At 36.8% G+C, this 22,535-nt stretch overlaps 1 protein-coding gene across 7 annotated transcripts in view; it reads right to left on the reverse strand.

Annotated features, from left to right (window-relative positions):
• The window catches only part of LOC148674558 (serine/threonine-protein kinase MRCK alpha-like), a 199,312-nt gene that overhangs the window by 39,131 nt on the left and 137,646 nt on the right, over window positions 1-22,535 (reverse strand). For 5 of the 7 annotated variants that reach the window (XR_015935340.1, XM_088624779.1, XM_088624782.1 and 2 more), the window contains exons 15-22: window positions 21,631-21,878; window positions 15,338-15,443; window positions 8,833-8,957; window positions 5,992-6,097; window positions 4,179-4,327; window positions 3,388-3,479; window positions 2,540-2,616; window positions 108-146 (exon numbers count right to left, since the gene is read on the reverse strand). Coding sequence is in view for 6 of the 7 variants with exons in the window: in XM_088624779.1 (XP_088480905.1) it covers window positions 108-146; window positions 2,540-2,616; window positions 3,388-3,479; window positions 4,179-4,327; window positions 5,992-6,097; window positions 8,833-8,957; window positions 15,338-15,443; window positions 21,631-21,878 (942 nt within the window). In the remaining variant the exon portion in view is untranslated. Of the gene's footprint in view, window positions 1-107; window positions 147-1,832; window positions 1,881-2,539; window positions 2,617-3,387; window positions 3,480-4,178; window positions 4,328-5,991; window positions 6,098-8,832; window positions 8,958-15,337; window positions 15,444-21,630; window positions 21,879-22,535 lie in introns of all 7 variants that reach the window. The other 2 variants (XM_088624785.1, XM_088624780.1) reach the window with 2 other exon arrangements.

The following is a 22,535-nucleotide window of genomic DNA, read 5'->3' on the forward strand; positions in this document are numbered from 1 at the left end:
AGCAAATAAGCGGACGTGCATCAAACACCAAAGGCACAGCAGACAAGGTCAATGGAGATAGTAAGGGATGAACACAGGTGACACACAAAAACAAAACAGCAGCTTACACGTCTGCCTTTGCTAGCTGGGATGCAGGCAGGAGAACGCTTAAACAAAGAGAAAGACAAAGAGGTAGGGAGAAAAGTGTTAAACAGTCTTAAAAAGGGCAGTGCACCTCTAGTTCTGGTATGGTGAGATTGCTACACATTTCTCACTAAATGTCTTGATTCTTTTTAGTTTCTTCTAACAAGTGCTATTAAATGGATTTAAAATATTGTAACATTAACTGAAAAATAACAGCAGGCAAGAGGGTTTTATATCATATTGCATCCCAGAGTTAGAGTAAAATGAGTTCAAACCATAGGACCATAGGACTCAAACATATCATATTCTGCTCTGGTCTTCACTGTCTCAATTACTTTCAAAGCATGTCAGGGTAGAAGTGAGGCACTTTACATTTTTAGGAATTTTGTTCTTGACTGTAATTCTGGAGACGAAAGGCATTGGATATTTAGAAATAATTCAAAAGTCTAATCTGGAGCCCAGTATTTTGTAAATGTAAACTGAAAATTTACAAAAAATGAACATTGCCTGAAAAATTGTTATTTTATTAGTTCAGCTTTTTTTCCCCACGGGGTATCCATCGAGTCTTTAATCACAGATTAAAACAACTAACTAAATAATTAAAGAAATTATCTGAGAGTTTAAGAGAAAGCAATAACAAATATAGGACAATAGCGTGAACAAAAAAGTTATAGAATTACTTTATATCCTGTAATGGGAAAACAAAAACCTGCAATATATGACTTCATATTATGTCTTTGACAGAATACAACAACAAACTACAAGAGACTAAAAAGAAAAATGAAAAAGACATCACTTTTGTCTCTGCTATGCTGTATAGAGGGCATTGGATGGGGTGCAGGTAATCAGTAGACGACAGTCAATTTTATTAAGAGAGCCAAAACTTGATATATTTTATACAGAAATAAAATTAGTGTAAATTATTTATTAATTTATAATTTATATATTATTTAATATCTGGATAAATTAAATAGCAAAAAGATATGGTTAACTTGTTTTCATGATCAGGAGCCTGACCTACAATTCCCAGTTGATTTTTTCGAAAGCTGAGCAGTCCAAGGTGGACTTAAAGGTGCCTATATAGTAATTGTAATAAATGTATTAGCACATGCTATCTATTTTGTAATATATATTATATAGAGTACAATAGTATAGAGATCCAGCGGTCTATCCAGGACATGCTTTTTACCTTTCCACCTCATGTTAACTACATTATTGCTAGAAGGATGCCTGTCCCTTTTGGAGCTAACTGGACTAACTGTCCTTGTGCAAGATCAGCTTGCATAGTCATGGTTCATCAACCAAAAAAAAACACTGATTGTTAAAAACAATAATTACAAGATTTTAAAAGTATTGATCCCAACCTTTGTCCCAAATTTAATAGCTTTCTTACTAGGCTGCCAGGTCTCCAAAAATGGGGAAAATAAAAACTTTACAAATAACTTCCTAGAAACCCAGATTACACACCGTCTCAGAACTGTTTGATGAGTATGAAATATTATACTGCAGCTGTGATGTAGCTACACTGCAGTGGAAATACCAGATGGGCCAGCTGAGCTGTACCCAGCCAACGACAGCAGAAACTGGGAAACTGAGTTGTGTCTGGATACTGTATTAAAATTGACTGTGTCTACAGGGTAGTTCACAAACCCAATGCTTCCACCTGTTTTCAGGAGGTAATCCATTGGTTTGGCACCAGTGAGACTTACATCATCCCAAAATTCAATTAAGGAAGATGAAGAGGAGGAAAAAGTGTCCTGATGGACCATGAAAAGCAGCAATGAGAAAAAAAAGAAGACCATGTAAACCTGACAGGCAATGGGGATTCCTACTAAAGAGTTGAATTACATTTAGGGCAAATTCCTAAAAAAACTTTATAAATAGAATGGGGCTTAACGACATTCTTATGTGAACAGCACAAGTGTGTTGTAGATGGTTCAGTGGTCACTTGTACTTCAGGTTTGTCTTTCATCTTTCTTTTATTTTATCATCCATTACTTCGATAAACCCTGCAATTATTGTTCTACTTCCAGACTACGTTTTTGAAAGGTGAACAGAACATATGGGACAGATTTGAGGTTCCACACACTACCTTGCAACCCCACCAGAATCAGCTGAAATAAGTTTTGATGAATCACATTATATGAACATCTTTTAATGAATGAATCTTTGTTCCAACCTTCTTAGCTATTCTACCAAATGAATCATCCTTTGGTTCAACCACAAGAAAGCTAGCTATCACAAAAGGCCTCAAAGGGCAGAGTCTGAAGGTGCTGCCAAATTAGCAGCACAGCATAAATTAACAACCACATATTAAGGAAATACATTGATGTCACTGAAAAAGTACAAAAAATAGTATAAAAATGTTTTATGATGATGAATGCAATAGTTGCATCAATAGGAACACAGTACTTACATCAAATTGATCCATGGCAGAGGTAGGTGCATTCAAAAATGCCAAGAACGAATTCTGTGAATCTTGGTGCTTTACACCTAGAAAACAGTAGCAGTATTGATATAATATACTATATCCCTTCATTCAGCTCATGAAGTTGAGCCATGAATAAGTAGCACGTTGTGGAATTCAAGGAAAAACAGGAAGAATTTGAGGAATTTGAGGAAGAACATATTGGAAATCTGCTTCTAATGAGGACTTACAGGGTTTTTAAGACAATTTAGCTCCATTCAAAATTTTATAACTTCTTAAGTATAAATGGTGATAATTACGCATAATATCATAAACATAACCATATAGTGTGCTCTGTTTATTGACAAATTACTTGTCATAGTATTTACACTTAACAACTTGCCAAACTAGAATAGCACTAAGTTGATTTTAACGCCTAGTTTAATTTTATGGTTCAAAACCACGGATGTATCAGGCTAATCCCAACAAAGCAATAAACAACACCGTTTGATACCTTAAGGCAGTTAAGGTCAGTGATATACAGGGTTAAGCCAGATTTCTAGTTTTTTTTAAATCTCAGACTGTTGATATCTTGAAAAACAGAATCTTGATTTCTGAAGCTCGTCGCCGCTGGATTAAATGATCATCATGAAAGTGCTGTGAGTGATTCCTGCCTGGCTCGTCTTCAAGAGTCACAGGGATTTATGGTTTTAATCTAATCCCTGTTTCTTTTCTGCACTTTCTTAATTGAATTAGACTTGATTAAACTGCTGTTTTCCAAGTCTTTAACAGTTGAGGAGTTGCAAATATACAGACACCACTTACAGAAAGTACATTACATGAAATCTTTTACAAACCCTTTTCCAGTCTGAGATCCTCTGTCTCCTTCTTCAGTTTCTCAATCTCTGTCAGCATATCCTGGTTCTTTTTCTCAGCTTCTTGGAGCTTGCTGGAAGTTGGTAGGCACAAAATAACAGAAATTGCCGCATTTAAAAAAAACGAGTTTAACTAATGCTAACATCAACACTTTACTTACAAAGAGAAAAGAAGAAATTGCTAATTATGTTTAGCTCTTTGACTAGATCAGAAGGCAGTTGTGAATAATCAGTCCTTCATGACTCTGTATAGGACAAACTGAAATTTGAGTTAAACCAAACAAATAAGGGAAGAAACTGCACTGCACAACGAAAAGAGTAACTAAGTTGCTTTTCTTTATTGGTTATTAATTTGCAATTATATTTGGTTTTTGTTTTGCACATTGCCCAATTTGTATGAAACATCATCTTGTATTACCTCTACCACCTTTTTTACCAACATGGGGAAGAATATGGGTGGGTCTATGAAACGTGACCCACCAGGCTTTCTGCTGCTCTGTACACTTTAAGTACACAGTGGAACAAGCACTGTCAATGCAACATTTTCTCTTAACACAGCAAGCAGGCAGCTGCACATATTGTTTTGTGTGTAGCCAATAAAAACACCTGGCTGACTAATAACCTACTTAGCCACCCTGGCAATGTTTGGGGAATCCTTGTCGCAGGCAAGGGGCTCTAACCACTTATCTCTGGATTATCTAGCTCAGCCTGAGCCCCAAGGAAAGTCATTTACTCGTCTACTCATTTGCCTAAAAAAAAAACCTGCTTCTTACCACTCAGTGGAGATGTTGGAGGCTTTGACTTTGTTGAGCTCATCCTGTATGGCCTGCTTGGCCCGGATCTCAGCATCCAGTGCAGACTGCAGCTCCAGCCTGGCAGACATATCCAATTTGGCAAAGCGCCGCATTTTCCATGGCATGTCCTGGAACACAAGGAAGTGTCACACATGAGATTAAACAAGGTGATTGGGTGACAACTGCTAGTGTGCTCCCTGCCTATACCAATATAAGTCTTTAGGATACAGCATCCCTGCAGAATATCCTTCAATTCAAGGGCTATAGTATAGCAATATAGTATAACTAAGATTTTTTATTTTTGTACAGTATTTGTCATAGATGCATGACACATCCATTTATCACTTAAGCAGGTATAAGAAAAACTGCTAGACATTTACTGGTACTGGTAAAACATTGCTTTTAAAGCAGTATTAGTGTTATACTGTATGTATTTTGAAAACAGTTTAATATCTTCAAATCTACAGAAGGATTTTGAAACCTTTTTCTTGTTCCAGAGCAGAATTTGCTTTTTATTTGCTGAAAAGTTTGGTGAAAATATGAAGAGGTCAACAAAGCTTGAAAAAACATTTGAACGAGGAAATAAAAAAATAAAAGTGACTTGTTTTGCTCAAACATAATTTCAGTTTTTAAAATGGGCTGTTTTAAAAGGAAAAAATAAAATCATTTTGACATTTAATGAAAACAGTTCCATCTCCAGGCAAAAAAAATAAAGTTTTCATTTTATTTTGTGTCTCACCTACTACCTAAGCTCTATCTGTACTTTAATTGGTAATGCAGCTCTTACTCTCAACAATAAGCAGGATTTAACTTTGTCTTAAGAAAGGATTCTAGCCTGGGTAACAGCAGACCAGCACTGCTACTATGCCAAAAGAGGGGATTGGAGATACATTTTAGGCAGTAAATTTAAAAGATTACCTCAAGCCATAAAAATGTCTCTGCTCTATGGGTTAACTCCCTTTCAAGTAAGTTATGATCTTAGTCCTCTGACCTTAGTAAGACAGCTGTTAGCCATTATCTGCAGTATGTAAAAAAAAAAACACTTGTATGAGTAGGGGGTCTTCCTAATGGCTCAAAGGTTAAAAGCATGAGTATGCGTCCCGGCCATGTCACTGGGTGACCGTGTCCATGATTCCCCAGCAACTGTGAGCAATTGACTTTCTAAGGGGAATGGGTCCGCCTCATGAGTGCGCTGGCTATCTCCACTCTCAAGCAACCCCTGTGGCCTCCTGGGGGCTGCCAAACATGCAGTGCTGCTCGTGCAGAATGTACCTCTACTCCAATCGATGCAGAAATGTCCAATATGGGGCTGTGTTGCGCTGATGCTTGAAAAAATGAACGACTCAACGCAAGTCAGAGGAGTCTGCTTATGCTTCCTCATTCTGCCCTGTGTGAACTTGTGGAGATTTTAGCTGTGCGCTGAGGCATGAAACTGGCAACTTTCAAATTGAGTGGGTAATGAAGACAACAGGCTATTTTAACTTAAACATATGCAAGTAGCTACGTTTTAGTTATTGCAGCATTCCAGAACCCTGTTATTCTTGCCTATCCAGGTAATATGCCGTTCATTTCTTGTCACTTTTCACAGTCCATGTTTTGATATAACCCAGTGATTTATCTTTCATGAAGACAGCTCGCACAAAACCATTGCTTAATGTGAGCTTAGCGCCTTAAAATGCATGGACTTCAAACCTGCACAATATATTTAAAATGTGCAAGGATGAGAAAAATTATTGAACCAACTTTAACACCTCATGGTGACATATTTCTGAAATGCTGCTACGGTACTCACCGTAGCTCTGGCCCCAAGACTAGAGCTTCTCAAGCCTTCCAGCTCCTCTGTCATTTTGGTTGCCAAAGCTTGCAGATAACCCCGAGCGTCCTTCTCATCACTAACCCTGGGCAGACAAGATTGAGACATTTTTATATGAAATACATTAACTCATACACAAACCCACATGAAAATGCGCACCACTCGGAGTGAGGAATTTTTGGTTGACCCTGAATAAACTCTAATGATTATATTTGATACTCATAAACTCTAAAGGGAGAGCCTCCTCAGAACTACTGCAATGAGGCCAACAAACCAGCCCCAATACATCTAATACATTATTCATGTTTTTATTTGTTAAATACCACATATTTTTATGGACCACTTGTACAGAACAGTATTGGCAAACCATCCAGATGTGCAATAACCCTATTCAAGACATTCTGCATAATATTTCTGACAGAAAGTACTGGTAAGCTTCATTGTACGAACCTTCATTTTAGAATAAAGGATTCTACAATGGTCAGACAGAACAGCATTGTCCCACTTACTGTCTTATTTAACAACGTTTCGCATTTATTTTTTAATTGCAAGCCTCTCTTCTACAGACCCTAAATATTTTCTTCTTTTAAACTTCCAGTCTCTACTTTCTTCTAATTATAAACAATCTGTACCAATGGAATGTAGGATATTAACAGTGTAGTTATAAACATTTATAGTAGATTTCTAAACATTTCAATTTTTTTTATCTGAGCGTTCACTATAATGCATTTCTGACGGGTCTCAAGAGGTGTAATGCAATCATTACAGACCTTAGTGCCCCTAAGTGACCTTAGATGATGATAAAGAATTGTCAAAATATATAGCACACTAGAGACATGTCAGATCAAACTTGTACGCTTTAGCTTTTAATTGTGTATTAAGGTGAATTTTAATTCACTATATTAATTTGTGTATACTGGTCTCTTTTTCTTAGTTTATTACAAAGTACCTTAAGTTAATGCATCACACAATATTACCTCCCTCTACACATTTGTTTTTCTGGAGAATTAATATTTGCCAGTAGGTGGCGATGTATAGTAAGAAATTTAAGATACAACTCCTTTTATGATCTTTTTATGCGCTGCAAATTACAAAATAGCTGTTAAATTAAGAAAGAAGAAAAAAATTCTAAAAGTATTTCTTGTTCCTAGTTCTGGATTTAGTTACTAAATACAGCTTGATAAAGTTTTTCATTTTAAGAACATCAAGTAAAAAACAGCTGTTTTTTAAGCTCAGTTTCTTTTGAGTTAATTTACATCTTGTTAATTCAACAGATCCATTTTCCTTATAACTACTGGAAAACAACAGACAAATGCTGAAATATAATGAAAAATCAAAGTGAATACTGCATTACAAACAAATATAGACTACCACTCAAAAAGGCTATTCATGCTGTTGTAAATAAGTAATTGCATTGCAAGTTATTCTGCTGTATTAATGCAGAATACTGTAAGAAACTGTTTCAGATTCAATTATATGACTTATTTTGAAAAGGTAAAATCCCACAAGGATCTAACTATTGCAACAGTGACTGCACCAATATTAACATATTGGGCAGTTTTTGCAAGAAGTGGTAATATATAACTACTGTACATTTCAGAACTACACAATTTGGTTCAGTAATCACTGTGCTTGAAATCAACAAACTTTAACTGTTGAAGAAAGTTTTTGTATTTCTGAATGATGTGTTCAAACCTACACAAGTTTTCAAAATTACAACTGTATATTTTTTAATTTGGAATTTCCAATTAAATTTATTAACATAATTTGGTTTTGCCAATTGGATGCAACACATTTTTGTTCCTGCACATCCTGTATTTTTTTTAAATTAATAAGACATGGTTCTCTGACATATCCACCTGCTGTACTAATCATTTTACATTTTCAGGCTCTGCAGAGCCTGAAAGGAGAGTTAATGCTGACTTCAAAGAGCAGGGTATCCCACATTTATGTCACTGTATGCCTGAGTTGAATGTCTAGTCACAGGGGACGCTATTTCTCTTTCTCGCTGTTTAGCCAATTATATTCTGTGCTGTATTTAGTCAGTTCTTGAGATGAACTACATTTAAAAAGTGACAACAGGACCATATAGCACAAACATTTCAATTTAATAATGAAAAAAAATTTATCACTGAAGATCACATTATTAACACTACCTGCCAAAAACTCAATTCACTGTCTCAGCTGAAAAAGCACTGAGCAGAGTAGTGGTAATTTGTTCAAATGGTTTAAAAGAAAATTCGATTATGATATAACTTTACAATTTGAGGAAGATTACCTATTCTGCTGTATGACTTATTCCAACCTAATTAGATTTAATACAGTTTGCAGTTTTTATTTCGGTTAGATTGTGAAAACACAGTACATTTATACAGTATATGGCCAAAGAGGGCCATATAAAATAGATACTATATTCTTTTGCTGGTGAAAAGTTTGTCTGTTTAAGTATTTTAATCACATTTCAACCTTATAACTACCAAATGAACTACAGAGAGCACATACCTGAGTACTGAGTACTTTGATCTTCATATAAAGTTGAACACTTTAGTTATTATTTTGATCTTTATATTAAAAAGTTGAAACCAATGCTGATGAGGTACCTCGGTGCTGTAATATCTCTTAAGACCCACTAAGACTTCCATCTTATTGATGTCAGGGAAACAAGACTGAGCGATTTAATTGAATCAATAGTGCAGCAAATGTGTGGAAATGAAATTTTTATAAAACGCACAAACCCTTCACTTCAAAATGAGTGATTCATTTTAGATTAAGCACTTGAACAGTGAGAGTGAGAGAAGAGTACCAAGTGGTGTCACTTACCACTGTATGATTTCAGTGATTTGAGCCTCCCAATGTGCAACAGACTCCTTTTTATCAGCCAGCTCCCTCATCTCCTCCTCCAGTTGCTTGTTACTGCAGCTCAGCTTCTCAAACATGGCTGTCAGCTAGGGCAGACAGCAGACAAAATGTTAAAACACTTTGCCCAGCAGTATCTTTAATATGAACCACTGGGCAATCTGCAACACTACAGGCATCCTACACAACTAATAACACACTACTACCTATTGGCTTTTTTTTACTTAGCTTTGCATCGCTAAACTTCAAGGAAAAACTAATTCCGGCTTCCTCGATCTTCAAAGATGGCCGTGATGTAAAAATGTTTAACAGCACTGTGGCATAGTGTATAGCAACTTCCATACTTGCAGATTGTTCTTATTTTTCATAAATGAATCTGCCTTGGTCGAAAGATACCTGTCTTAGTTTGTGTATATCTGTGTATTCTATGGGCGGCATGGTGGCTCATGGCTGCTTTGCAGTGCTGGGACCTAGGGTCCTGTCTGTGTGGAGCCTGTATGTTGTCCCTTTATTCACGTGGATTTCCTCTGGATGCTCCAATTTCCTTTCACACTGGTAGGTTAATTGGCGGCTTGGAAATTGACCCTGTGTTGAGTGTGTGTGTTTGCCCTGTGATGGACTGGCATCCCATCCAGGGTGTAGCTTGCCTTGCCCCCATTGTTTGCCAGGGTAGGCTTGGCTCCTGCGTGACCCTGAATTAGAAGAAATGGTTTGATGTCTCTTCTATTTCTTTTATTGTACATTACTGTGAGATAATGTATCATGAAAAATATTACATAAAAAAAATCACTTAGTAATTTATACTGCAGACAAGTAAACATCTCCAACGAGTCTTTTCCATACAAGCAAATGTACTAAGAAATTCCTACAGCTGTTTTGTGGAAATCCTGTATACAATAAAAATGTTCAGAAAAGCCTAAAAAAGCAAATACTTAAACTGAAGTGTGATAAAATGTTTTATAAATAATTTTCTCATGGAATGGCTTTATCAACCGGTCCCTTACTGATATATGTCGTATAATCTATTGTTCTTTAAAACGATGAATAAATTAATGTCACTGATAAGCTGGAATAAGCATACCCATTTATTCTCTCATTGGCACCCTGTTGTTTTCAGGGAGAATGACAGAGGTATTAATGGGCTCAGGCAATGCAATGAGCTGTCATCGATGATCCGCATATGAAATCCATGAAATGCTAATACACAGCCCGCTGATATGCAGCCTTAATTGCGCTGCTCTAATGCTGGAGATAAGGAATCTGATAAGGAATCACAATTTCTATAAATCAGATTCAAACTGTCACTTGCGGGATTCCTAGCAAACTCAGTAAACTTACCTTGGGAGATGTTTATTACCCAAACTATAGCAGATTTAAAAATATAGGCTTTTGGGGGGCAGACTAATTTAAACAAAGCTCACACCTGATCTACGATGGTATTTCACCATCTCGGAATGCTTTATAATGGCAATTTTCACTTCATAGCACTTCCTTGACACAGGTCTATTACTAGCACTGCATTATCTTATCCATGATTAGAGTTGTCTTCTGAATCAAAAACAGAATGGACACACACTGCTTTTACTCAGAAGGTAATGAACAAACAAGCTGCATGTATGTTCACTTCACTGCTGCATGTAGCTCCTGAGAGTAACAACTTATTTACATGTGAACATTGGTGTTCATATGTCTGAAATGTTATCTTATAGAGCTTTTCTCATATATAAGAGTATTCACAACTCAGATGCTCATAACTTGAGTGGCTATCTTGTTCATCAATGCATGCTAATTTAGAGATCAAGGTAATTTTCTTTCAGTTTTTAACACTATTTTTATGTTGCTAGTTTATAGCTTTCCAATGTGTCCTCTTTGCAGAAACACTATAAAATAAATGTGGTGTACATATACAGTACATGCTAAAGCCACTGTTTATACAGGATAAACTTATAATAGCCTATATATACAGTGTATTGAGTCTTTCAAAGAATAGAAGGTAACAGTCGAATGACAAGTACCAGAAAAAAAAATCTCAGCTTGGAAAAGAAACACCAACAATGTTGCCAAGCAGTTATTTTGAAAGATTAGCCTTTATCTCTACGTATAAAAATAGACAGACAAACACTCTACACAGTCACAAGGAGAAAAAGTAACTGATATTCTTCTAAAATGGCCCTTAAATACATTTAAGAAAATATACTCCAGGACAGACATGTGACTCATGCAGGATTTGAGTCTCATGTTGCATTCAATTCTTCATATTCTTCCTACATGATAAATACTGAACAGAATAAAACACTGGGTGCAGTGAATGGCCTTCAAAAAAGCACTTCGGCAATTTGGATGTTGCTTACAAGACGTTTACAACATACTGCTATACATGTTAATGCAGTACATTTGCAAATAAAAAGTAGCAGAATGCTCCATAAAAGCTATGTAAATATTTACAAAAGTCATGCGACATTTCTGCCCATTTCTGAGAAATTGGGAGTGGGTGTATTCTAGGTTTTTTTCCATTTCAGAGCACCATTCTCTCACTGTTAGCTCACACAATTATAATCACAGTTTTGCTTTTTTTCCAATAGGGCTACAGCACTGGTATTGAAACTCACTGCATAACCCTACAAGCCTACTTCCTTTGATTCTTAGAAAAAAAATAGTTCTTTTTATTTCAAACTGCAGAAGTCTAAAGTAAATATTTTTGAAAATAATATTCATTGGTATCTTTCACCCGTTTATTGCTTAACCTATTCCACTTCTGAATATTTGGATAAAAGTGAATGCAGGCTATAGGCCAGAGGAAAATACTAAGTTTCAGCAATTATAAATCTCTTGCAAAATCTTCCGCATCTCCTATGTGCTGGGCAACATTTTTTTTCAAGGTCAGCAGGTTCTTTCCAATTGCAATTCCAATGTGTCCGTTAGATCCTATCAACACCCTCTAAAAACACTACTGCAAGAGATTTTATAGATAATGCCAGAGCCTAAAGGATCAAAGCACTTCGTAGAGGGAGTGTAATCTTATAGGGAATGGGCCACTGTATTTTTGAAAGCTGAATATCCTTATTTGGATTCTGATCTTTCCGTGACTTTGAAGTCTGCCTTTAACTTGGTCTGACAGACGCCAGAGCATGATTTCTGTTTGATACAGCAAAAACATAAAATGCACTGCCCTACTTTAAAATGATTATTTCAAAGAAACCTTTGAAATTTACTGCAAATATATACTCTTGACAAACTGAACAGTACAGTCTGCGGGCACACATCTATTCCATTTAGAAGATTGGTAGGCAATCTTGGTCCTGGAAGGCTGATATGTCTCTGGAATTTTCATATCTCTTCAAAGCACTAGGCCCCGAGGAGCTGGAAGAAGTTGTCCCATTAATCCAATAATGAACTGATTTCGACAGTTAAAAGCTGACTTGGAAAAAAAAAACCATTGGCAGACATTTGCTCTCCAGAACCAAGATTGCCTACCCATCATTTTGAGTAACCCACATCACCCCATTCTTGAAAAATAAACATAGACAAGATGTAGGTTACTAGTAATTATTTTCATCAAAACATATAAAGGGATACAGTATACATTGGATATAGAAAGTCACCACCCCCTTAAATTAGGCTTGTTCCTTTTTTATTTACACACAGTAACCCACATTAGCCCAGTGAAAATAAAATTTTAAAACATTCTGAAAATTAATTAATATTACAACAGTAAAATACCTTATTTGGATAAGTGAACAATTGCATTTGTAAACTTTCTCAGGTATAACCAATCACCTTAAAGATCACACAACAAACTAATTGATTTCCACCTGTGATCAACTGTGGTGATTTTGATTAGCTCAGAATAAAAGCAGCTGTTTCTGGAGGATTCCACTGCTTGGAAGTGCATTTCTAAGCAAAGATCCACAATGGGAGGAAAGGTGCTTTCAAAAGAACTTTGAGATAAAGTTGTAGAAAGGCATAAATCAGGAGATGGGTATAAAAAGATTTCAGACTTTAAGTATCCCATAATGCACAGTCAAGACCATCATTAAGAAGTGGAAGGGATATGGCACCACCCAGACCTTGCCTAGATCAGGCCGTCCCTTCAAACTGAATGACCGACCAAGAAGGAGGCTGATCAGAGAGGCTACCAAGAGGCCGATGGCAACTTTGAACGAGCTACAGGCCTTTATGGAAAAGACTGGTCATTGTGTGCATGTCACAAAAATATCACGAGCACTTCACAGATCTGGCCTTCATGGGAGGGTGGCAATTCCTTAAAAGTCTCGTTTATGTTTTGCTAAAAAGCACCTTAAAGATGCTGTGGTTAGATGAGACCAAAATCAAACTATTTGTCCAGAATGCAAAACGGTACATCTGGTGAAAACCCAATACATCTTAGCACTTAAAGAACACCATTCATATAGTATAGCACAGTGGTGGCAGCATCCTGTTGGGGGGGTGTTTCTCTTCAGCTGGGATGGGACACTTGTCAGGATAGAAGGCAAGCTGGATGGTGCAAAATACAGGCACATTCTTGAAGAAAACCTGCAGCCCTCAGCCAGGAAGTTGAAAATGGAATGATAGTTCACCTTTGAACATGACAACGAACCAAAGCCAAAGCAACCATACAGTGGCTGAAGGACAGGAAGGTGAATGTCGTGAATGTCCTTGAGTGGCCTAGTCAGAGCCCCAACCTAAATCCCATTGAAAATCTTTGAAATGATTTGAAGATGGCAGTCCATCAGTGGTCACTGCTCAGTTTGACTGAGCTTGAACAATTCTGTAAGGAGGAATCGGCAAATATTCCTCCCTCTAGGTATGCAAAGGTGGTAGAGATGTATCCAAACAGACTCAAGGCTGTAATTCAAGCAAAAGGTTCCTCCACCAAGTATTAACTATGGGGGGTGTTCTCTTATCCAACCCAGTTATTCTACCTTTTTATTTATTTGCTTTCTTTTTCACTTGGATGTTGCATCATACAATTTGTAAATAAATCTGGAAAAAGTGATTTTATTTGTCTTCTTTTTGGGCTTTAGGGCAACAAAAGGTGAACACTCTGAAAGGGGGTGGTGACTTTCTATACCCACTGTATATGCATATATATATACACACACAGCCAGTAAAACCGCAACAAATTTAAAAACCAGACCATAATCAAATTAACACACATGATTAGGATATATTATGTTATGTCAAGCCTATAGATAGATACGTTTTTGCACACCACATTACTGTGTGATAATGGAAAAAGCACTGCAACATAAGCATAATGAAGTGTGAGTTTGCAATATTAAAAGGTGATGTTTGCAGGTATAAGAAACACAAGGGTTTGCTGGTTTTAAACATACTTCAACACTGTTACAGTTCAGTGAATGAAGGAACATACTCTGACAATGTTGACAGGAACGTTGTAACATGAAGTAGCTAGGGAATTGAGAGTCCATCAACCTATAACAAAATTCTAGCAGACCTATCAACTCACAGAAAGGGCCCATGACTATCCAAACTTGGTCAACCATGTGTAACAGCCTAGGAGTAAATGCATAAGGGAATACATCTGTACAGCAGGAAATATGCTTCCAACACAACAGAGTTTCATAGAAAAAAACTAAATACTGGATTGTAGTCACAAGATGAGATTCAGGTGACTTAGCTGTAAAGCAGGTGAAATTGCAATGGTAACATCAAATCTCAATATCATTAGTTTGTAGTTTGTAGGTCAGCAACTCCCTAAACACAGAGCAAAGGTTGGTATTTCTTGAAGCAGTCAATTGTTGGAGATGGTACAATATGAGAAACGGTAAACAGTAGATTAACTGATGACTTTGTAAGGAACAAACACTGGTTTAAAAGACGTAGCTGGTGTGGAGGACCAAGCTAGGAGTTGATGTGATGTTTTTAAAGGCAATTGCACTAAACAGAATCATACTGAGCTCTTCAGCTCATTTTTTCTAGACCAGTGTGATATTTTGAGAGCTGTGTTACAAATTGTAAACAACACCAATCAAAGCTCTTTTTTCAAGGCTTTGTCTTCAATTAACATTCAATCCAGAATCAATGTAGTGCACTCTGGCCAGGAATACGCTTGCAGCCTGTGTTCAATGTCTACACAACTATGTGCCTTGTCTTTTGTGTAGAGTTTTTCTCAGGGGCACTTGTGCTGAAAGTTTCAAGAAACCCATAACATACAGGACTCTCAATATCTTTCTCAGAATGTTTATTTTTAAAAATGATGACATGGTTAACATCTATGTAATAAAACCTTACCTTTTCTTGAATTTTTTCTTTCTCTTAGAAAAACAGATTTCGACATCTACATTGCTTTGCATTATGTCAACTAGGTTGGCATTTTGTTACCTTCACGGCATTGCATGTTGCATACTGTAGCTTTCGAACACAACCTTATTTATTTTTAATATTTCTCTCCATTACTAGCAACCATACACAGTACTGGACAATACAGGTTTCTTTTTAGGCTCACCTTGTCTAGTTCACTGGAGAGCTTCTTATTCTCCTCTGTCAACAAGATCCTCTCCCTTTCGTACTTCTGCTTGTATTCAGTTTCAAATTCCTCTCGTTCACTTTGACTGAAAAAATACAAAAAAACAGAATAAAAGACATTATAGATTATTCTGAGGATTCTATTTGAAAGATTTTTATAGTTGCACAACTCTTCAGTACATTCTCAATTACTGTCCTGCAAGCAATCCTCTGAAAGATGTAGGCTGCAGATTAAAAAGTTATTTTTCCCATGACACAGGGGTCCTAGTTTAAGTGTGTTATAGCAATTGTTGTATTTAGAGCAACTGTTTACCTCCTAGTCTGTGTGGGTCACTTTGGATCTAATCATCATCATTACATATACTGTACACTGCATATTTATACACATCTGTAAAGTAAATATGCAAACATATCCTGTTGCAAGGAAAGAATTGGACTTATATCCGTCTAAAATCGCACTTCAATACAACAAAGCAAATTACATCAGCACATTTGTCTCAGCAAGCTATACTAGGATATAAACAGTAGTTTTTAAAAAGACATAAATATAAGAGTGATCAAATTCTGGGGCTAAAGGGAATGTTCTACACTGAAGGAAATTAACCTTTTTCATCTTAAAACAGAAGACTCCAATGGCACCAAAAATATGTATTCAACATCCTCAAAGGCTTTGACAAAGTCAGCCCAGTTAAGTACTTCAGAACACTGAAACAGTGAATAGTAAAAGACAAAACAGAAGGCACAATTAGAAAAGTACGTGGGATCACACATAAAACCCAGAACAGGAAGCACTTCCTCACACAAAGGGTTGTGGGAGCATGGAATGAGCTACTGTGCCATGTGGCTGAAACCAATATCCTGCTTTCTTGGATCAAGTAAATTACCAAACACTAAATAAGCTGAATGGCCTGCTCTCATTTGTAACTTCTAGCTTGGGTCTTCGGTCTCACTTGACTCATGATATTAATCATACACATTAAAGTATGAACATAATATGATCACACTGGCTATCTGTGACTGCCTTTTCAAAAAAGGACTTCTGTATGACGGTTAACTGCAGTAGAAAAGTAGTTTTGTGACACGCTGTTTTACACATTAATTCAATATACCTGCCAATAATAAAAACATGTTGCAGGGTACTACACTAAATGATTGCAAAACAATGTAGCAAAATAATTACAGGGAAAATGTAAATGTAATGGGATATTTCTGCCCAGAGAGGTTTAGGGAGTGTACTCAAGCTGTTTTCATTTCAGTGCATTGCTGTTAACACACAATTTTTAACCATTGTTTTGTTATCAACATAGCTACAGCAGTAATTCTGAAACTGCTTCAGTATTCCTTCAGTAATAATACCGTGAGCTTCCTTGATCTTTATAAGTCCTATAAATTCTAAATGCACAGTAACAACAGTGCTGAACAAAAATAAAAAGTTTTTTTTCCCTAAGATTGCTTTCTTTCTCATCTATGATTTCTTTAAATTACTTCTAGTAATGTAAATAAGCAGTATAAATGCGTTACCTCCATTATTTGGCAGAATCTAAATGGTATTCTTCTTCAATACAGCCGGTATTCCACATAATTACCAACTTTCACCCAGTGGGTATCAAGCTCAGTCTTGTTCTCTACATTTGTTACATTTAATCATGGTGGTGTCAAACATCTAACTTACATTTCACCAAAGTCCTCACTTGCTTGATTGGTATACTGGATAAAAAGAAAATGTAACATTTCTACCTAGACCTGAGAAAATGTGTTAGGTACTTTGAATGAGATGTGCCAAATGAATGACCAACTTTAGCAGAGCTTGAAAAAATATTAGATATATAATTAAATTAAATGTAATAATTAAATCAGCTGACAGAGAGCTGGAACAACTCTGGAACCCACAAAATGCCATAACACTTATGAACAGCGTTAATTTGTGTTAAATCTGAAAATCCGAAAGCTTTTCTGTGCCACAACATTTACATGTGTGTAGCATTTTCCAGGAAAAGAAATATTATATACTGAAGAATTTAATTTCAATAGATTGTTTTCATATGTTGGAGGCAGTATCATATATAATAAAACTGGCTAAATAGCTACCGAGATACTGATGTAAAATGCAGAAGATCAACCAAAGGATATTCTCAAATTAATTTTTCAAATTATTCTTGCAAGCAGAATTCCTGTCAGGCAGGGATCAAAGTTTACCATGATCTCTTTAATGAAATCTGTTTTAACAGCCTTACGACCAGCGGACATAATCTATGAATGAAATACTCACGTCTCATCATTCTGCTCTTAAGCAATGTTGTAACCCTTGTCTTAGGATTAAAAGAGTGGTATTATAAATTCTAGACAGGGAAGTATGTTTCAATGTAAGTAACGATTTTTATGGCATATGGGAGAGTTTCCATACCGACTATAAAAATTGCTCATTGACAGTCATTCATGTGAAGTGTATATACAGTGCCTTGCGAAAGTATTCGGCCCCCTTGAACTTTTCAACCTTTTGCCACATTTCAGGCTTCAAACATAAAGATATAAATTTTTTATTTTATGTGAAGAATCACCAACAAGTGGGACACAATTGTGAAGTGGAACGAAATCTATTGGATTTTTGAAACTTTTTTAACTAATAAAAAAATGAAAAGTGGGGCGTGCAAAATTATTCGGCCCCCTTGCGTTAATACTTTGTAGAGCCACCTTTTGCTGCGATTACAGCTGCAAGTCGCTTGGGGTATGTCTCTATCAGTTTTGCACATCGAGAGACTGAAATTCTTGCCCATTCTTCCTTGCAAAACAGCTCGAGCTCAGTGAGGTTGGATGGAGAGCGTTTGTGAACAGCAGTTTTCAGCTCTTTCCACAGATTCTCGATTGGATTCAGGTCTGGACTTTGACTTGGCCATTCAAACACCTGGATATGTTTATTTGTGAACCATTCCTTTGTAGATTTTGCTGTATGTTTGGGATCATTGTCTTGTTGGAAGATAAATCTCCGTCCCAGTTTCAGGTCTTTTGCAGACTCCAACAGGTTTTCATCCAGAATGGTCCTGTATTTGGCTGCATCCATCTTCCCCTCAATTTTAACCATCTTCCCTGTCCCTGCTGAAAAAAAGCAGGCCCAAACCATGATGCTGCCACCACCATGTTTGACAGTGGGGATGGTGTGTTGAGGGTGATGAGCTGTGTTGCTTTTACGCCAAACATATCGTTTTGCATTGTGGCCAAAAAGTTCGATTTTGGTTTCATCTGACCAGAGCACCTTCTTCCACATGTTTGGGGTGTCTCCCAGGTGGCTTGTGGCAAACTTTAGATGAGACTTTTTATGGATATCTTTGAGAAATGGCTTTCTTCTTGCCACTCTTCCATAAAGGCCAGATTTGTGCAGTGTAAGACTGATTGTTGTCCTATGGACAGACTCTCCCACCTCAGCTGTAGTTCTCTGCAGTTCATCCAGAGTGATCATGGGCCTCTTGGCTGCATCTCTGATCAGTCTTCTCCTTGTCTGAGCTGAAAGTTTAGAGGGACGGCCAGGTCTTGGTAGATTTGCAGTGGTCTGATACTCCTTCCATTTCAAGATGATCGCTTGCACAGTGCTCCTTGGGATGTTTGAAGCTTGGGAAATCTTTTTGTATCCAAATCCGGCTTTAAACTTCTCCACAACAGTATTACGGACCTGCCTGGTGTGTTCCTTGGTCTTCATGATGCTCTCTGCGCTTTCAACAGAACCTTGAGACTATCACAGAGCAGGTGCGTTTATACAGAGACTTGATTACACACAGGTGGATTCTATTTATCACCATCAGTCATTTAGGACAACATTGGATCATTCAGAGATCCTCGCTGAACTTCTGGAGTGAGTTTGCTGCACTGAAAGTAAAGGGGCCGAATAATTTTGCACGCCCCACTTTTCATTTTTTTATTAGTTAAAAAAGTTTCAAAAATCCAATAGATTTCGTTCCACTTCACAATTGTGTCCCACTTGTTGGTGATTCTTCACATAAAATAAAAAATTTATATCTTTATGTTTGAAGCCTGAAATGTGGCAAAAGGTTGAAAAGTTCAAGGGGGCCGAATACTTTCGCAAGGCACTGTAATTTAACTACAGTGGCACAAAACTGTATTTCCTCAAAAGTAAAAGACTGAACAAAGTTAGTAAAATATTTAGCTTATCACTATCTTGCTTTGGTCTTTCATTCTTTTTACTGCTAGACATTAATTTCTTACCACTCACTATATTACTAACTGCAACAAATAAAACAGCACCCAAATGATTTGAAAGAACTTTTAAAAATGCTCTTGTCCCTCTAAAGCTCTTGTTATGTAAGCCAATGCACTGACAAAATAAATCAATTATGTTGAATCTGTTGCTTCTTAAAAGAGAATACCACAGCCACACAGTGCAACACATTTATTAATAATTGCTATTAATCTGAGCAATGTCCAATCACAGAATCCCACCACATCAACATATATAATAATTAATAATAATTCCTTGCACTCATAGAGCACCTTTCTGGACATTCTACTCATAGCACTTTACAGGTAATAGGGACTCCCTCCACCACCAACAACATGCAGCACCCACCTGGATGATGCAACGGCAGCCATAGTATGCATAGTATGGAATTATTAGGAGGCCATGATCGATAAAGACCAATGGGAAATTTGGCCAGGATGCCGGGGTAACACCCCTAATCTTTTCAAGAAACACTCTGGGATTTTTAATGACCACAGAGAGTCAGGTCCTCGGATTTACATATCATCTGAAGGACAGCTATTTTTCTGTTTATCTGTCCCCGTCACTATACTGGGGCATTAGGACCTACGCAGACCGCAAGGTGATATGCCACTCTCAGAAGCAACCTTAGCTTTCCCAGGAAGTCTCCCATCCAGGCACCTACTGAGCTTCATTGGGTTCTCAGATATGAGTTGTATGGTAATTTTCTACTTTCTTTTTATGTTAGTAAATCATAATTATTGTTAGGTAAATTAGACAATTATTCCATTGATTATTTCTGCCAGAATTCACATTCATATTTGTGCAGGTATCAAATGGTAGTTTTCGATATTTTCTGTCCAGGAGATGCCAGTTTGTGCTGGAGATCTCCAGTGGTTGCCTTTACATTTTATGGATACCTCCTGAACTGCGTGCCTCATAGCCTGTGATGACATAGACTTGTCCTCTACCTGGCAAGGTTAGCCTTAAAATTAATGTCGCCTTAAAATTATTAATAATGAACATTGAAATATGAACCCATCCCGCAGTTGGTGGAAGTTAATGTCTCTAGTTTTTGGAGAATTCTCTGATCTTAACCATGACAATGCACGCTTACAGCTTAAAGTGGAAGTGCAGTCGCAGTTTCTCAAACTGGTTATTTAATTGTTTATTTTAATTAGTTGATGTCATCTCAAAATATTACAAAATATCAAATTAAGTGCAAAATTGTGAACTTTGTTCTGTATGGTCGCCACATTCTTGCAAACCACTGGTCTCGCCACAAGTGAGAGAGAGTTTGCACAAATTGTGACATGAAAGCAGCCCTTCCTGCTCACTAGTCACTGCAAGCAAATGAGAAACATGGTCTCCTAACAACATTAATTATTATGAATGTATTTTTAGTTGGTTAGCAGGTTGCTCTTTTTTGCAATACTTAAAAAGTATCTAAAAACATGTCTTGAATGTGTCGGTTACATGAAAATATTTACAAAAAATGTAGTAGAAAGAATTTACGTTTACAATTTTAATGTAATAGGACCGCTTTTGCATTATCAGAAGTATTTTTGATCCTTTATAAACTGCAGACAATGATAGCACTACGCATACAATGAAACTTTGTCTCTTTTGAGATGTAAATTGGAAATGTGTACACGTTACTGTTCCCTTGTGGATGAAATGCAATCATCATTGCCAATCGATTATAATATCATTCGTTTGTAATGATATTTCAATCAATGAAATTCAATTCAATCAATGAAATGTAAAAATAGTGTTGCAGCTCCCCTTTAGTGAATGCTACATGTTACTTCCATTAATACCACAGGGAAATAAGAAACATATTAAACATATATACTAAACTCTGCTTTAGAAGTATTAGAAGAAGTTCAATAATTACAAGTCTCAAACGCAAAGGTGCTTGGCAAGGGAAGGGGGAAGTTATTGCCTAACAACCCAAAGAAACTAATTTAGCGATGCAGGTCTTTTGTGAAAGGGATACAGCCACCCTAATATTTTCAGGATCGAATGTTAAATGACCCTTGAAAAGGACAGAAGCATCTCCTCACCTCTCCCGGCGGGTTTTCTCCAGCTTGTCCTTCAGGATCATGATCTCTTTTTTGAGGGTCAGCTGGTGGCTCTCGGCATCGCGCAGCTCCTTCTTCAGGTTTTTCATCTCGCTGGCGTGGAGCAGGTCACGCTGGGAGAGCTCCTCCTCGTAAAACAAAGTCTTCTTTTCCAGGTCAACACGCAGTTTTGTTAGCTCCTGGTGGTGCTCTGAGCTGCTGATCCCCGGAGAACGGCCCACCTGCTTTTGCTGTATAAAAACAAAACAGTTAAGCACTGGTCTTTGGAGTGCTTTTCCCTTGATTTCTGGAAGCTTGTAAAATTTCTGAATTGAATTATCTTACTGAACAACTGTTATCATGATGAAAACACAGGCATCAGCTACGGCATTAAAACCAAAACGAAAATAATTCCAGGCTCTGCTAATATTCTTATAGTGTTAACAGTTCCTCAATCTCAAACGCTCCTCAAGAGCAATGATACAACAATTTTTTAAGTTCAACTTAGGAGGGGAAATCTTTTCAAATTAAAGTATTAAAATTAATTTATTATTTTAATGTAATAATGAATTCATTATTTAAACTGCGTCTTATGCATGTACCAGTGCTCCTCACTTTATTTCAAACAAGCATGTGTTTTTAATTAACTGGAAAACTTAATACAGAGGTAATTCTTGAAAAACAAATTTGCAGAACAAGACATACTTTATAACAACTTGAAAAACTATCAAAATCATTCTGTATTACAACAACTAAAGCTTACAAACTAATAACCTTTAAGCTGTACTATAATTATCCAAGTGGAGACACACATCAAAGGATATTTCATAAAACAAATACTTTTTACATAACTGTGGAACAACAAAAATAGTCTTCAGCACATTAAATAATAATCTTCTGTCTGGTGC

The sequence above is a fragment of the Lepisosteus platostomus genome, chromosome 3, assembly GCF_059453375.1.
Source record: "Lepisosteus platostomus isolate fLepPlt1 chromosome 3, fLepPlt1.hap1, whole genome shotgun sequence".
NCBI classification, from domain to species: Eukaryota; Metazoa; Chordata; class Actinopteri; order Semionotiformes; family Lepisosteidae; genus Lepisosteus; species Lepisosteus platostomus.